At 43.8% G+C, this 16,557-nt stretch overlaps 1 protein-coding gene across 3 annotated transcripts in view; it reads right to left on the reverse strand.

Annotated features, from left to right (window-relative positions):
* The window catches only part of CPS1 (carbamoyl-phosphate synthase 1), a 109,165-nt gene that overhangs the window by 67,722 nt on the left and 24,886 nt on the right, over nucleotides 1-16,557 (reverse strand). For 2 of the 3 annotated variants that reach the window (XM_061344595.1, XM_061344607.1), the window contains 6 exons: nucleotides 14,832-14,941; nucleotides 9,484-9,628; nucleotides 8,280-8,369; nucleotides 7,524-7,580; nucleotides 5,055-5,147; nucleotides 944-1,033 (listed from right to left, as the gene is read on the reverse strand). In XM_061344595.1, the coding sequence (XP_061200579.1) occupies nucleotides 944-1,033; nucleotides 5,055-5,147; nucleotides 7,524-7,580; nucleotides 8,280-8,369; nucleotides 9,484-9,628; nucleotides 14,832-14,941 (585 nt within the window). The remainder of the gene's footprint in view (nucleotides 1-943; nucleotides 1,034-5,054; nucleotides 5,148-7,523; nucleotides 7,581-8,279; nucleotides 8,370-9,483; nucleotides 9,629-14,831; nucleotides 14,942-16,557) is intronic. The other variant, XM_061344600.1, reaches the window with a different exon arrangement.

Genomic DNA, 16,557 nt, shown 5'->3' on the forward strand with positions numbered 1-16,557 from the left:
ACTATCTGACCAGATTATTTTCACAAAACTGGTACATTTAGTAACTTTGAGCTGTTTCAATGTTCGTCAAGTTTGTCTGAAATTCACTAAGATCAAAACTTACTAATGGAATGCAAAAACAAAGCATACGCACATGTGTACACATGCACACATGTAAAACATGGTCATTTTTACACGGTGCGTTCATCCTAACTGCCAAATTAGGACTTCATAACCTCATTCTGTGCCATGTGAATAATGATCCTGCACATCAAAAATGGGAACATCCACATAAACTAAAGAACAAAACCAGGGAAACCCAGTAGATCCAGGGAATGAGAGGACACCCCTTTTAACCCTCCTGTGTGGCTACAGAAGTGAGGACTACTCAACTACTGTGCTAACAACAGGAAAAGATATTCACAGAACCATAGCCTTAAAGAATAACTCGGGATGAAGGGACTTCAGGGGGTCACCTGCTTCAATCCCTGCTCAAATCAGGGGTAAATTCAGCTTGCTGGCAGGTTGCTCAAGAGCATTGGTCAGTTGAGTTTTTAATATCTTCAAGGACAGACATTCCACAGCTTCTCTGGGCATGTTTCAGCCATTCACTACCCTCACTGCAAAATCTTATTCCCATTTATTAGTTCTTTACAATGTTGGCTTGACCTTCCTTGCTTGTTCTTTAGAGAAGCCATGCTTTGTCTTTTTAAAGCTCACCTAGGAACTCCTCTCATGGCTGAGAGGTTGCTGCACAGGGTCTGTTCCTTACCTCCTCAGTACAGTGCACCACGTTCAGAAAACACCTCCCAGTCCATAAAAATCCTCCTAAGAACTGTACCCCATTTTAGGAGCACAACTGCTACCGGAACGGATGTGTCCAGGTAGAAAGAAGGCTAATGAGAACAGTCTAGGCTTTTGACAAAGCAAAACAAGAGCTGAAGGACATAAAGCACTGACCTACCTTTACTAGCAGGCGGATAATGTTGTACTTCAGCCCACAGTCGACAGCTACAACTTTAATTGGATTCCCTCTGCCATAAACCTTCACTTCCTATAGAAAGACAGACCATGCTGTAAATGACAGATCACCCCCCTGCTCACAGGGAAGACAGGGAGCAGAGTAACATTTCACCACCGTGCAGAACTAGTACTTAACAATCAATACAAAGGCAAATCTCCGGAAGCACTGCAGTCATTAGCACTTCCTTCACTTTTTTGTGAGAGCAGAAGTTATAATGCTCTTTTATACACTGTTGATAACAGCAATTCCTAAGAAATCACTCGTTTCCATAGCTAATGACAAGCTTTTTTCCTGTGTTTCACCTTTTTAGCAGGGAAGCAGCAAGCCAGTTCTCACTGATTAGTGCAGCCCGAGAGAAACACCAGATACACTGCAAGAGACTTTCAGCTGCAGTTAAGTCATCCTGCTAACGCCAGTGGAGTGAGGCTGCTCCACACCAGCTGCAGATCCATCACATCAACACTACCCTGACCCTCCAACCAGTAAGACCGAAGCATAGCACAGCTGGAGATAGCCTATGGGTGACCTCCAGTGCATCACAGCAATACAGACCAGGTTAAGCATGTCACTGAGCACTGCTCATATGGACCTGACAGTTTGACATGTCAGATAACAATTCTCCTCCTCCTCCAGCTGCTCTTCCTTAATCCAGTCCACAAAGTTAATCATCAGCAGTCCCAAATCTGGACTATTATGCTGTGTACATCCACTTACCTTTCAGTCATAAAAAAAAGGTCAAACCACCATATGGGCCTTGATATTGCAACATGCAGATGTATTAGTGCTACAGCTATCTGTCAGTATAAGGTTATTTATAGACAGCTTCTTTCTGAAGCTTGTTGAAATACTTTACTTGTTACATGACTGCAGATACCACCACATTGGGATGTTATTCATCAATAAGCACATAAGGCAGCCTTCTTCCTTGTAAAAAACTGAGCTTTAGTTACACTCAGCTTCTGCAAGCTGATATTGATAAGCATACTTTATTTTAAGTGCTTTTTCTCTCGTGCAATACACCACTGAAAATAAAGTCTCTATTTTATTTTTTAAACTAACTCCTGTTTAATCAGCTTCCCTGGCATTCATATTTCACTGCTGGGTCTTTTATAAAGAGATGTTAAATCCATGCCCAATACACCTGGTGCAGGGTGACAAACTGAACCTTTCATAGGAGGATTATGACCAGCAAGAAGGAAAGACATCCCCTCTACAGGGAATTCAAGACGAAGGTTATTAGCAGAATATTACAAGCCCTCCCCCTGTGTTCTCCTAACTCAGTTTTTGTTTGAGCTTTTACCTGCTCAAAGATTGAGATGCAGAGTTTTAAGATGCAAGAGCATGTCCTATGTGAGGAAAGCTCTGATCATTAACAGGAGTGACTTATTGACATCTAAGGAGCAAGGCTTCACTACAAGGCTTTGAGCAGCAACACAAAACATGAGTCACCAATGGTCCCTAGTTGACCTGTGAGGACATGACTGCTGTCATAATTCCTGTTGTGCAATGCTGAGAGATTTTGTACCTGAACATTCCTTGTAGCTCATGCTATTAAATCAGATGGCAAAGTACCCTACAATCTCTTTTTCAGAATGAGTAGAATGGAAATCATATTGAAACTGGGTCTTGTTAGAGCACTCAAGACTTCTGATACAAAGCCATGCCTGACATCAAATATGACAATGTCTTCACAGTCACCAATACACAAGCAGATTCTACTTCCACAGTCTATGGTGGAAGTGCAGCACTGCACAGGAATTGCATGGGTCTTTTACCTGCTGACCTTCAGGCTTCTGGAAGGTGGGTTTCAATAATCTCAAGATTAAGGTGTTCAATTTTCACAGAAACTAATTTATTGTCATGTGCCATAGTCCCTTAGAATAAACTCACCTTCCTTTTCAAAAGGGCTTTTGGAGACCCCTCAACTCTTCACATCCATATTTTAAAGTCTTAAAACATTATGAGGCAAAGATCTCTCCCGAAGGTTCTCCTTGGCTGTTCTAATGGCCAGAGGGAGTTGAGGTACAAAACTGCTTTGAGATACTTTACCTCACTCTCCAAACTCTTCCCTAATTACTTAGATTGTGATTTGTTACATTTCCTTCAGCAGGAAGGCTGATTGTAGGTGCCAATGTCTTCACAACCCTCACCCCACTTCTCACTCTTCTTATTCCTCTGTACTGCAGAGTTCTCACCCCTGCATCTGGCCCAGAGTACGTCTAGACAGAAACCAGACTGGGAACTGGATCAGGGAACTGTTCAAATATATTCCTTCTAAAGCAAGACGACTTCTCTCAACTGTCCACTGCACAGCCTGTAAGAAACTGTCCCAGTCCAAGAGGATGATGTGGGAATGGGACTCTATGTGTGGATGGAAGTAGCCTTCTAGGCTCAAGTGGTTGAATATTTCTCATCTGCTCTGGAACTGTGACCACCATGTGCACCAAAATAAGTCTCTGACAGAAGCTCCTGCAGAATACTGGCAGCTTTCTATATCCCCTGCCCTGTACAGGCAATGTTAGTGAATATGGGCTATACCACCAGCCTTCTAAAGAAGTGAGGAGGTGAGGGGAATCAATCACTCCTAATGTACAGTTGATAAGCAGATTCCTGATCTTATTGTATCCTGAGTTACATGAAAATAGTTATTTGGCAACAAATAGATTATCATATCCAGTAATTATCAACACTGAACAGCTAACTTCATTTTCAGCTTTATTTGCAATGCTGCTTTTTAAAAATAAAATGAAGTTATGAACATAATGAGACCACCAAGGCTCTGTTAATCTCATTGCATCTCCCTCTTAGAAGCTATTTCAGCATCTTTACAGCACTTCTGTCTTAGTAATAGCAGAGTTTAGCATCAGCAACCTTACCTTTTCCTGAGTTACTGCTCAAAATGCCTTCACCTGCATCTTGCAATCACAGATCACAATCTCAATAAGCAATCGCCATCATTCTGTGATAGCAACAAGGCCCTGACTCAAAATATAGTGGAGACTTTGGCATGATTTGGTGAGATCCCTGAAGGTGATATTCACAAAGTGGCCTATTTATTCCAACAGCATTCTAGGTAACCAGTTACTACTGTAAATTCAAGCCTGGATGGAGAGTGCACTTCAAATTCCCAGTTGCTCACTGACCAGCCTGTTTAGGACTGCTTCTCACACATGCTCACTCTCATATCAGTTTGTGTGCAGAACAGTAAACAAGCAACTTTTTGCAAAGCTCTTCCAGAGCCTCACTGATCTTGAAAGAGCTGCAAACAGCATGGAATAAGCTGCAGTAAGCATGGAATTTGTAGAAGAGATTCATACACTCAGTTCTCACTTCAGTGGGATTAAGCACCCAAAACACACTTTATCCCACTTTAAACCCCAAAGGGTCCAGATGTTAGCCTTTGCACTAGTACAAGAATAGTTACCAATTTTAGTATGGGCCTGGTTTCCTAAGTCCTCATGATTTGTAATATTCTTCTCAGCTCATGGTGGAAGATAGTTTGCATACCCAGCTAACAGAGGCAAAACTTAACTGCTGATCTGTACACATCCATAGACAAACCAGCTAACACCAGTAATATTAGATCCAGGGGGTTCCTCACTTGGTCTCTTTTTGAAATCTAGAAATATCTTCTGGAATCACCTCAACAAAGCTATGCCTGAACAGAGATTACCAAATCTTTTTGTGAGCTTTCCTGAAACTTAAAACCATTCTTTTTACTAGTAGTTCTTCCATTTGAAAATGCCCACTATATACTAGGTCTAATTTATCACTAATACTTCTCAATCCTGTCTTTGTAACACACAGTCCTCTGATCAGAGTACTGTTCAGACTACATCCAGCTCAACGCAGCTCATTTTACAGCTTCAACACTGTACCTGAGGAGCCATGGGGATTCTACAAGGACGATGTTGAGACAACAGTCCTTCAAAGTTCTGAAAAGGTGTAGGTATAGAAAAGGTTCCCAAATTGACTGGCTAATCCCCAGAGAAAATGGGGAGCAGTTACCACCTGGAGTGTACAGCCTTGGGACCACAGAAGAGTTTCTCACCTTTGTTGAAACTTCTGCAATTAAGTTCTGATTGTTTGGATCTGCAAATTCCACAGGTTGACCTTCAAATTCAATCTTCCCAAGTAACGTACCCTGTGGAAATACACCAGTCAACAACAAAGCACTAGCAAAGGAAAGGCTGTGAACACGGGGACAAGGTGCTGACAGGCACAGCAACTGAAACAGCTGTTCAGTGATGGCTTCTCGGTAGCTTACAACCACCTCCAGTAGCATCTTAGAGAAGTTCATGAGCCTTCCTTGGTATCAAAAAAACTATTTAAAATCCTTCATTCAGGGGAGAGGCATTGTCAGCAGTAACATTTGTTAATAGGCAGCCTGGTGAGCTGTCTAGTGAGTGTGAAATGGGTTGCCTTCCAAGAGGATTAGAATTCAGTTCCCCATAGATCTGGGAGTAATCCACAAAGCAGTTTGAAGCTTTCTGGTTTATAGAAACTCACTGTGAGATCTTTAGCCACCCCCTGTGCATAGATACAAGGAAGCAGAGCTGGTGTGAGGAAAAGCTATGTAGGAGGCAGGTCTGCACACTGTTTTCTGAAGAAACTGCTTATAAGAACCACCTCCACAAGCTCTACTCCTTATTGCTGTTAGCACCTCACAGAAGACAGGCCACTCTTGCTCTGCCAGCAGCATATCCTTCTCCACCTTCTGCTCGTTCAAATTCTCAGTGGAAACACCCCTGGTTTGGCTTTGCCCCACTCCTGAAATAAGGGGGATTAACCTAGGGTTAACCTCTTCTCAGCATGGGGACAGGGTGTGCAGTACAGAACTTTTCAAGGACAGAAGGGGAAAGTAACACAGAAGAAGTCAATGTTTTGTTGTAACTTTTAACTTTCATGTAAAAGATGTAGCTCACCCTGTGGACATCACAGTAGCATGCACTCTCATTGGATTATTCATTGGGTTTGGTGACACTTCCATGAGATACTGCCATCATTGGCCATACCTGAAATATCCTTGTCAGGGCCAGAAAGAGAGAGCATCCTGCATTGCCATGCACACTACTATGGGTAAATTTTAAAGACAGCTTGTATCAGTATCTGACATCCTACTTCACCTTGAGTAGCACAACAAAAGCAACTTCAGGCTGCTTTGCACAGACCAGAGCTGAGAAAAACAGCTTTATCTTAAACAAGTCAGGTTCTAGGGACCCACAGAAGCTGATGAGAGCCACCAGTCAGTCCCATACACACTGATGACAAAGCCCTAAAGCCCTTGCTCTCAAACAAGAATCCCATGTCTTGCTTTGCTGCCAAGTTATTCTGCTAGATTGTTCCCTGCATTTACCACTGAAGACTAATTTAACAAGTTACTACTCATTTATGTATTTATCATAATGAAGCCCTGTTCTAACCCCTCAATTTATAAACAGACATGGAGTGAAGTGCTAAGCTGTTTCTTTCAGACTGGGAGAAAAGGCTACATTATGCACTATTTCAAAAGCCATAAACCAATACCACTCAGAGGCTCAGTATAATGGGCATTACTCCCATACACTGGTAAGTTACAGGATAAACATGGAAAGTATTTTCACTCTGGATGAAAGGAATGCTGATCCATTAAACAGCAGGTCTCCAGAAAGTAGAAAACATTGCCATTTTCTATTGTATTAAATGCACTTGTCTGCTGTCTGTAAGAGCAGGACAATGCCCTGTCTTCCTGTCAGAGCTCATTCCTGTTACTTATCTGTTCAAGCTAGGTCATTCATATTTTGCTCTGTGGAATGAAAGGGGCTGTGGGCTTGTGCTGCAGACTGCAAACTGATCACCTACAGAAAAGAGAAACTTTAAATAATCCATTACAAAAGATCCTCCAAGGCACATTTATATTCAGACTGGCTTTGATCACTCTTTCAACCAGTGCAAAGCGGACCTTAACATTAACCTCCACTCAGTAACATAAACCTGCTTGTGTCCTTCAATCATCAGCTCTTGAAAATCAGAGTAATGACTATTAAAGATAATAACAGGCTTCAGCCTGAGTTAGGGAGCCAGATCAGTCTATTGTAGGCCTTCTTTTGTCTCTGAGGACCAAAGGTGATGTCTGTGACCTAATACCCAAAACGCCTCACAGAACTGTTGCTCTCTCTTGTCACTATCTAAGGCAACGTGTAGTTGACACTAGTACCTGTTGTGTTTGGCAACTAGTCAGACACAGCTACCTGAGGCCTTTCATTTACATCAGCTTACAATGGTTCACTTATGTGGAACAGAAAACTCAAAGCAGAGCTAAGAAGAGGGGCCTCCCTGGGATCTGCTCAGATCTGCTCTGCCTCAGACCATTGTTTAGAGAGAATAGAGAGCCTTTGGAAGAGCACAGGGCACAGAAGAGCAGCATCTAAGGTCAAGGCAGCCCAGCAGTAACACTGCTATCCCAGGTTTGCTGCTCTGATAATAAAAAGGCCCAGAAGTAGCAGGGTTAACACGCTAGATCAAGGGAAGCAGATCATACCTTGTCATGAATTAATTTGGACAGCATTCTGGTATCAATTCCATACAGTGCAGGCACCTGAAGAAAACACAAGAGAAGGGTAAATTGGAAAACAAGCAGCTAAGACAGAGGAAGATAGCAGCCAGATCACTTTGCTGAGAAGAACATGTCCTTTAAGGAGCTCTGGCAAGAGCAGCATTACTACCAAGGCTGCCTTCCTTCCTGTTATACACTTCTCCCTATTTCCACCCAAAAATAGCCTAGTTCTTCAAGTCTAGTTTCTGCACTAAAAAGCACTAAATGAAGAAGCTCATGTGGCAAGTAGCAGTCTCATTTCTGAGCCCCATTTTATCTTACCTAACCCTCCCAGCTGTCCCAAGTGTCAGTGGCAGTCTACTGACACATCCTTGACCCCCTTGGCTGCAAGTCAGTGGGGTTCTGGCAGCCAGCATCTCTTGTGCTTATGACCACAACAGCACTACTAGGAGCAGCTCTACAGAAACAACTGACGGAATGCTAATGTGTATCATTTTCATACAAAAGCAAACATTCCCATTTAATTAACATTCCTTCTAGACAGGTCTTGGAAATACCATGGCATCCTGAAAAAGAGAAATGGAAGAAGAATCAGAGAACTAAGGAGCACAGAATGAACCCAGTGCAGGCCGGTGAAGATATCTGAGGAGAAGAGTTGCTACCAGCTCAAAGCCAGCAGTTCTTTCCCCTGTTCTCATGCATACAGCTCTGTTCTCATGTAGTTACCCCTAGATTACTCACCTTTTCTTCCTGCAACCACTCTCCGAGGCTCCTAGCAGCCTGCCAGTGGCTGTACTCATGACTGTAATCCAGCACCAGCAAACCTGAAACCTACAGAGAGAAGAAATGTCATTTTGCACCGAAGGATCACTTTGTACTTGCTCTGAGATTTCACTGTTCATCCACAGCAAACCATATCATGGACAGGACACAAGGCCAGGCATGGCATGGCTGCTCTTCTATAACAAAAAGACAGCAAATCTGAGTCTTCACAGAGAGAGTACCTTCTGCAAAGGGCTAAACACTTCATGTTCTGTCATGACTGCCAGGTTGGACAGCCTTGGATGACATTGTCTAGTGTTAGGCCCTTGGCAGGAGGTTGGAACTGGATGATTTTAAGGTCCTTTCCAACCCAAACCATTCTGTGATTGTACCTGGGCCATTTTACTTAGGAAATTCATAGACTAATATGGCTTCCAGGTAACCAAAGCTGCAAATCGCATGGAACTGAGAAAACACTTCTTATTAGAAAGAAAATGGAAGTTTAAGGCAAAACAAAATGTTTTATTTTGATTCATTTTTTGTTTAAGAAAGCTTTTCACTTTGAAGTGACATTTCATTTCAAACATCAGCTCCATTTTCCAGTGGAGTTAGACAGCTTATAAAGGAGTCATTTCACCTCAGGTTCTGCAATCACTTGGTTTTGCTCCATTTTTCAGTACTGCCACCACTGCATGGACAAAGCCCTGCTTCAACATTCCCTGTAACCACAGTGTAAATACTGGTTCCTGCACTAGTACATACAGCCTTCTTTACATAGCTGTCACCACTCCTGTTTGTGGTAGAGCAGACATAGAGAGAAAAGTCTCAGTATGCAGAAGCTTCTCATTCTCACTGGTGTTCGTTCTCTCTGTGGAAACCAATTGCAGGCAAACACAAAAGCAAAGGTGGTAAAAAAGCCATCCAGGACAGCAGTTCACAAGAACTGTAGCATGTCCATCACTGATGGGAAATATACTGCTTTCAGACAGCACAAAGCCAAGCACAGAAAGAAAGATGGATGACCTTTTCCCACCTTCCTCCAAAGAACACTATCCAGAAGAAGAAGGTGAAAGGCTAAGTATCATTGATTCCTTCTAACTTTTATAATGAGGCTAGCAGTAAACTCTTGCACACACACACACACTCAGGCTGCTAACATCAGGTCTGCATCTCCCATTGTTACCTTGATCCCATCAGACTCCAGGAACTTCCTGAGACCCATTTCATCCAAAGCAGCTGTGTCAGGCACTCCACCATTCCCAACTATGGGGTTAGCTAGTGTAAGAATCTGTCCTTTGTAGCTGGGATCTGTCAAGGCTTCGGTGTATCTAGATGAAGAAGCAATAGAAGAAAAGTACCTTGGTTGGAGTTGAAAGAAAAACAAGAGTCACTAAAACAAGACAGGTCTGAATTTCTATACAACAAAAAGTCAGAAATGGTATTTGTGTGAAAGTAGTCTCAGTATAAAAGCAAAGATATCCGTGAATCTCTTCTGACTTTGCCATCTGTGATTAAACATTGGACATCCAGAACAAGGCAAGGCTTTGGCTTCTCATGTTTCACTTTAGAAAAGCACAAGAGCTGTTAAACTCAGACTACCTGTGATTTAACATAAGGCAAATAAATGCACAAAGTGCAGAGCCATTGCAGAACTGCAGTAATTGCATGGCCCATTGCTTCACCTACAGATAACAGCTTGGGCTTGGTCATTCCCTGTGTGTGGGCAGTACTGTCACTGCTGTGTCCTTCCCTTCATGTGGTGTAAGAATTTACCCCTCTCAGCGGCAATAGAAAGCTCAAACTGAAAAGCCAACAGAGTTAATTGCCCAGAGTTGGTCCCTTTCACACTCTGGAGCTTGTAGGTCTTGAGATGTTCAAGGCTGTAACTGCTCTTGCTGTGGGGAAGCAGGTAGACAAATCTGTGCCTACCTTTTTTTCGTCTGGGGATTGGTAAGGCAGCTGTGAACCATTCCTGTGATTCCTCACTGCTGCTCTGTGTTCTCTCCTACTTGCTCTGTCAACAAACCCTGCCATAATAACACTTCTGCAGGTCCTCACAGCATGAGACCTGGCCTCTATCCTAAGCAATCTCCAGGTTCCACCATACATTTTACCTGACAAGACTCCTAAGTGCTTGGAAGTTGGTTTGGAAGAAGGCAGGTTGAAGGCAATGCTTTAGAATTCAGCAGTCTTCCCTGGTCACAAGGCCCCAGAGCATGTCCTTATATCTCTAGCCCAGGCTGAAGACTCAGGAACAGCAGCTTTGAACACCTGCCTGAATACCTTTCTCAGCAAGGACAGATCTAGAAGTGTGGTGAAACAGTACTCTGCAGTGGAGGAGCAAACCTAGGATCTTTGCAAAGTCCCAGCTCTGGATCCAGCAGAGGGGAACAGGGTAAACATGGTCTACATGCCCATGCTCCTGCTCCTCAGCTTCAACTTAACACCTGTCCTTTACTTTCTCCCTTATCCTGCAGGATACGGCAATCCATTACACAATTGCTGTCTTTTAACCCAAAAGCAGCTGTAATTTAGCAACAAATGAAGTTATCCACACCAGTATTCAGCTAAATGCATGAAGACAATTCAGCATGAATCTGCCCTATACAGAATATAATTTATTATTGTTTAAACAATACATAATTGGCAACTTCAGCCATCTACCAGCTATCAGCAAGTCACAAGAGACGTTTTTATGGAACACCAGACTTCCTGCCAGAAGATTCATTATTAAATGTTGGGAAACTCTTCACAAAACCTGGAATGGTTGCAGGCAGATACAGACAACACAGCACACCAGCCAGCTCTGACAAATGAATTGTCAAATGAACAATGGCCATGAAATAGTTTCAGGTAAGCCTCTCCTGCTGTTCAGATCCATACTTCCTGCTGCAGGTAAACAACCACACAAGGTGCAGTGTGATCACAATGCTGCAGTAAGTGCACTACGTGCACATTTGGCACTGCTCTCTCCTTCCAAGTCAATTGGTTATGCTACCAAAAGACTCTGTTAATGACAAAGCTAATGTAATTAACCTTTGCATGCTGTTTGTAATCTGCAAACAAGTACAGAGAGCCACTGCATTTGGGTAAGGCATGAAAACACAGCCCTGTGCTGAGACACAATGGCATTTAAGGAGGGACAATGCCTTGAACAGCACAGAAGAGCAGATGGGAATACAAACTCCAATGATACTGCAAGGTCTAATCCTTGCTGTGCCTGCTCAAAGGCCTGCCTGAGTTCAGTAAATTCCAATCAGTTCTCTTGCTAGAATATCATGGGGAACACACACAGACTTATGGGAGGCAAATGCATTTCCTGAGCTGTTACAAACATGAGGACATTTTATAGGTTGTAATTCTTCTTCTTTCCTAATTGGAAATCTCCTCTCTTCCTTTTTCTTCCTATACCAAACAGACGGCTGCAATACCAGATTTATTTTCTTTTTGAGCAAATCTTTCTGAAAAGTTCTTTCTCATGCTTTTCTAATGAAAATTCAACATTTCACCCCCAAAACACTGCTCTCTGCCCTCTATTCCAGAGCAATGACAACATTTCAGACAGCTTTAGCTACTTCAAGCCTGAAAGCTGTATGCACATAAAGTGTTTTGTCTCTCAGTTCTATGACATGAGTCAGAATGCGGGAGCCCAGATGAGCAGACAAGGTGCAGAGCAGCATATTAATCATCCCAGTACAGAGCTTAGGCTGACCCCACTCAGCATCTAGAAACGCCTACTTCACAGAAAGTATGGTCTGAGGCTTAACAGCAGCCATGGCAAAAGCACCTCTGTAGCAGCCTCTTGCTCTCTATTCTGACAAATCACTATGTGCCTCAACAGTCTGTAGAAGACCCCAACCTTGGGCACATCTTTCCCACAGACACTGAGCCTCTGACTCAGTCAATGAAAACAGGTAGCTGGGTTCCTATGGATACATAAGGTCTTGATCTCTATGCTCAGAAGCACTGGGCAGAGCTACAGAGGAGATTTAGGTTTGATATAAGGAAGAAATTCTTTATTGTGAGGATGCTGAGGCACTGGCCCAGGGTGCCCAGAGAAGCTGTGGCTGCCCCATCCCTGGCAGTGTCCAAGGCCATGTTGGACACAGGGGCTTGGAGCAACCTGCTCTAGTGGAAGGTGTCCCTGCCCGTGGCAGGGGCTGGAACTAGGTGAGCTTTAAGGTCCTTTCCAAACCAAACCAGTCCAGGATTCTATGACAGCAATCCTTGGACTAGTAGCAAATCTGTCACTTCTACGATCTGCAGCAATGCTGCGAACTTTTCTCTTTCTCTTCTCTGAATCAATCAAGATCATGGAGTGCTCTGAAGATACAGCCTTACACTTTGAATGTTCCCTCCGTGCCCATATGCTCCCCAGCACAGAAGAGATCTCTTTCAGAGGCATCTTCTCCAAATCACTTGAAAATGAGCAAACACAGTTTCTGCTGCCACAGTAACATGTGGAGAGGAAATTAACCCACCAGGTCCTCCTTGACTTTTGTGATGTGACAAGATTTATTGCCCATAATCTATCACCAAGAAGAGAACTCTGGTGCCCTCCATCATTCTGCTCTACATTAAACAGTTGCTTTTTGGCAGGTATATTAACACAGTCAGTAATTAGTGCTGTCAAGACACTTAAATAATTGCCTCCTAATGCAAAACCCTGCAACCGGATTCCCCTCCACAACAATTGAACACTCTCATCAATGAGGTCATTTAAAAACTCATCCTCAGAGTGCAGGTTTCTCCAAAGGAGAGCAGAAGTTGGGAAATGCAAGGCAGCTGGACAAAGACAGCTATGAATGACTGCAGGAAAAGCTCAAGCACCAACCACCTCAGAGCTGCTTCACATCCCCAGGGACATGTCCCTCTCCTAACCAAAACACTCATTCCTCTGGGCAGATTTCCTCCACTCAAGCAGTTCAGTAAAAGCACTGGCAGTATTTGGCTGCCACCTTCAGTCAGCCACTGGCTTCTACCCCTCAAGAGGAGAAAGTCAAGCAAGGTTAGGCACGAGGCTGATCCTACCTTTTATCTGGAAACCACACAGAGCTTAAATACATCCTTAACTGTGGTGTGAGCCAATGAATGTCATAAGAGATAGGTCATGACCAACTTGGAAGCCAAGTTCCATTACTCAAAAGGCTGCAAATAATTCAAACCTCTATTTGATCAAGGCACTGCTGGAAGAACAAAGACAGCTCATCTGCTCTGACTCAGCAATGGCTGCATTTCAATGGGAGGTGATCAGATCCCTGCATAACTCACTATCATGGTTAGCTCTATCAGTCTTTAAAGTTACTCATCACGACAAATGCTATGACAAAAATGGACTGTCTGAAGTCTCTTCATTAACAATCTCTCTATATATATCCGTGGAGACGGTGAATTGACCCTGGTTGGATGACAAGTGACCATGAAAGCTGCTGTGTCACTGCCCTCCTCAACTGGACAGGTGAGAGAAAATGCATCAAAAGGCTCTTGTGTCAAGATAAGGACAGGGAGAGATCATTCACCAGTAACCCTCACAGGCAAAAGGGACTTGACTTGGGGAAATTAGTTTAATTTGTTAACAATCAGATCAGAGAAGGGTAATGAGAAATAAAACTAAACCTTAGAAACACCTCCCCTCACCTCTCCCTTCCTTCTGAGCTTAGCTTTATTCCCCCATTCTCTATCTCCTGTCCCCACAGCAGTGTGGGGGGAGAGGGACTAGGGTTGTAGTCAGTTCATCACAAATTGTCTCTGTCAATCCCTCTTCCTCATGGGGAGACTCCTCTGCCCCAGCAAGGGGTCCCTCGTCCACAAGCTTCTCTAAAACAAGTCCTTCCCACATGCTGCAGTTCTTCATGAGCTGCTCCAGTGTGGGTCCCTTCCACGGTGTGCAGTTTTTCACGACAGACTGCTCCAGCCTGGGGTCCCCTGCAGGGTCACAGCTCCTGCCATTAAACTTGCTCCAGTGTGGGGACCCCACAGGGCCACAGCTTCCTTCAGGCATCCCCCTGCTCTGGCGTGGGATCCTCCAAAGGCTGCTGGTGGATATGTCCTCCAAAGGCTGCAGAAGTACAGCCTGCCTCACCATGGTCTGCCCAGACGCTGCAGGGGAATCTCTGCTATGGCACCTAGAGCAGCTCCTCCCTCCTTCTGCACTTGGTGCCTGCAGAGCTGTTGCTCTCGTACGTTCCGGCTGCAATTTCTTCTGCACTTCAGCTTTTTCCCTTCTTAAATATGTTGTTACAGAGGCAACCACCACTGCTGTTGGGTTCAGCCTTGGCCAGTGGTGGGTCTATCTTGGAGCCAGCTGCAGTGGTTCTATTGGATATAGGGGAAGCTTCTAGCAGCTTCTCATAGAAGCCACCCCTGTAGCCTCACACTATTGAAACCTGGCACACAAACCCAATACGCAGCACTGGAGTATGTTCTACATGCTTGCATCAGGACCTTATAAGCTTGGAAAAAGCAGCTTTCAGACTTTAACAGGCTCCCAGACAAATTCTGGTACTTATCACTCATTTGCTTTTATCTTACCCAGAAAGACCAGTGTTGAATACAACTTCCCCTGCTGTGGAGGATGGATAGCCAAAAGAATAGCCCTTCATCTTCATCCCATCTTCCAGCACCAAGTTTGCAGTCTGCACCTAGAGAAAGGCACATGAAAAGACTCAAACACATGAAAAACAGGCTTGATGTTTATACAGGTAACACCCAAGACCTACGTTTTATGCCTTACTAGGGAAATATTCATGCCCCTGTCCCATTCCAGCTCCCAAGATACAGTCTCCTTTACTAGTCTCCTGATGCTCTTTTTCTTTCCAACACTTGGGACACATCGTGTTCCTAATGAGGGCAAGGCAAACCTCAGCGTGAGCAGAGCATGTGCTCCTATCACTGTGGGATCACCCTTCCATATCACTTTAATTTCTTACCCCCATTATATCTTGCAATTAACCAGTATCACAACTCTGTAAGAGGAAGGATCACCTCTCCTCAGTTTTTGCTCAAGGCTTGCTGCTGAGCATGCTGGCTCTCATCCAGCTGTGACCTTTGAGAGGTGCTTAACTTATGTTCCAACTGTACAGCTAAGCTGCTAAAAGTGCTTAGCTGGACTGGTGTGAGATGGCAAAATTCAAAACACCAGTTTTAGGACACCAGAAAAGAGTAACTTCTGGATCAGACAGACACATATGGCCTCAGTTACCTCAGACAGGTTTAATTGTTCTGGAAGAGGAAGGGATGGAACAAACAGCCAACAGGAAAGCTTCCCATAAAGCTGCACCTCTTTCAGAGAGAGTTCAGCAGAACTGAATCCCACACTGAATGTGAGATCCCTCACAGGTTTAATACTATTTTACAGCTAAGGAAAATGAGACATGGAGAACGCCTTTTGTAGAAGCTGTTAAGAGATTCAGTGTCTTTGCACACACCAGACTAAACACCCCCTCTTTTGCCTCATTTTGAAGTTAAACCTTTCTTAGCCTGTCCATGAATTGGTTGGGAGACCACCTGGGAACTCCAGCTTCCACCAAAAAAGTAATGAGTACATGTACACCAGAAATGACAGAATGAGCTGGGAGATTCCCCTCACACAGCAGCATCACTGGTGACATGCAGGGCGAGACAGAAAGCAAAGCTGGAAATAGATCTGCTTCTATAGATCTGGGCTTAAAAGAACTTGATGATGAATCTTTTGGGCCCTGAGAACTTCCTCTTCTGGAATGCCAGCACAGCTGCCTTTTGGGCACAGAGCTGCAGTCACAGAGTGACCACCAGTGCAAAACCCCACAGGGGTTGTGCCAAGCGTGTCCACCAGGCAGCAGCTCTCAACATGATTTAACTTCATACTGGGGTTTTGTTACAGAACAATTCCTCTTCCTGGGATTTTAAGAAGAATCAAGATCAATTTGCTGTAGAAAGGAGCAGAACTACTTTCCATTAGCCATAAATCAGATGAACAATCACAGCAAGGAGAAATTTCATTCCCAGCATTGAACATTTTGTAACAATTATGGCAAACATTCATCTCGAGCTCCTCTGCAGTTACAAATACAGCACAGATCAATTACTAATGTACTGAAAAACATAGTAAAAATCAAACTGCACCAACAGGTAATTGAATTCTGTGCATCTGGGATGCTTTTAGCCTTGCATTTTTTCCTCATTAATGTCAAACATCCAGGCATTCTCCACAGGTTCAGAAATCACTTTCTGAACCTTCCCACACTATTAGACGGGATAGTCAGCAGTACCAAAATCC

The sequence above is a fragment of the Neopsephotus bourkii genome, unplaced genomic scaffold (assembly GCF_033783945.1).
Source record: "Neopsephotus bourkii isolate Nb327-2 ecotype Australia unplaced genomic scaffold, CSIRO-AGI_Nbou_v1 NB_31, whole genome shotgun sequence".
Lineage (NCBI taxonomy): Eukaryota > Metazoa > Chordata > Aves > Psittaciformes > Psittacidae > Neopsephotus > Neopsephotus bourkii.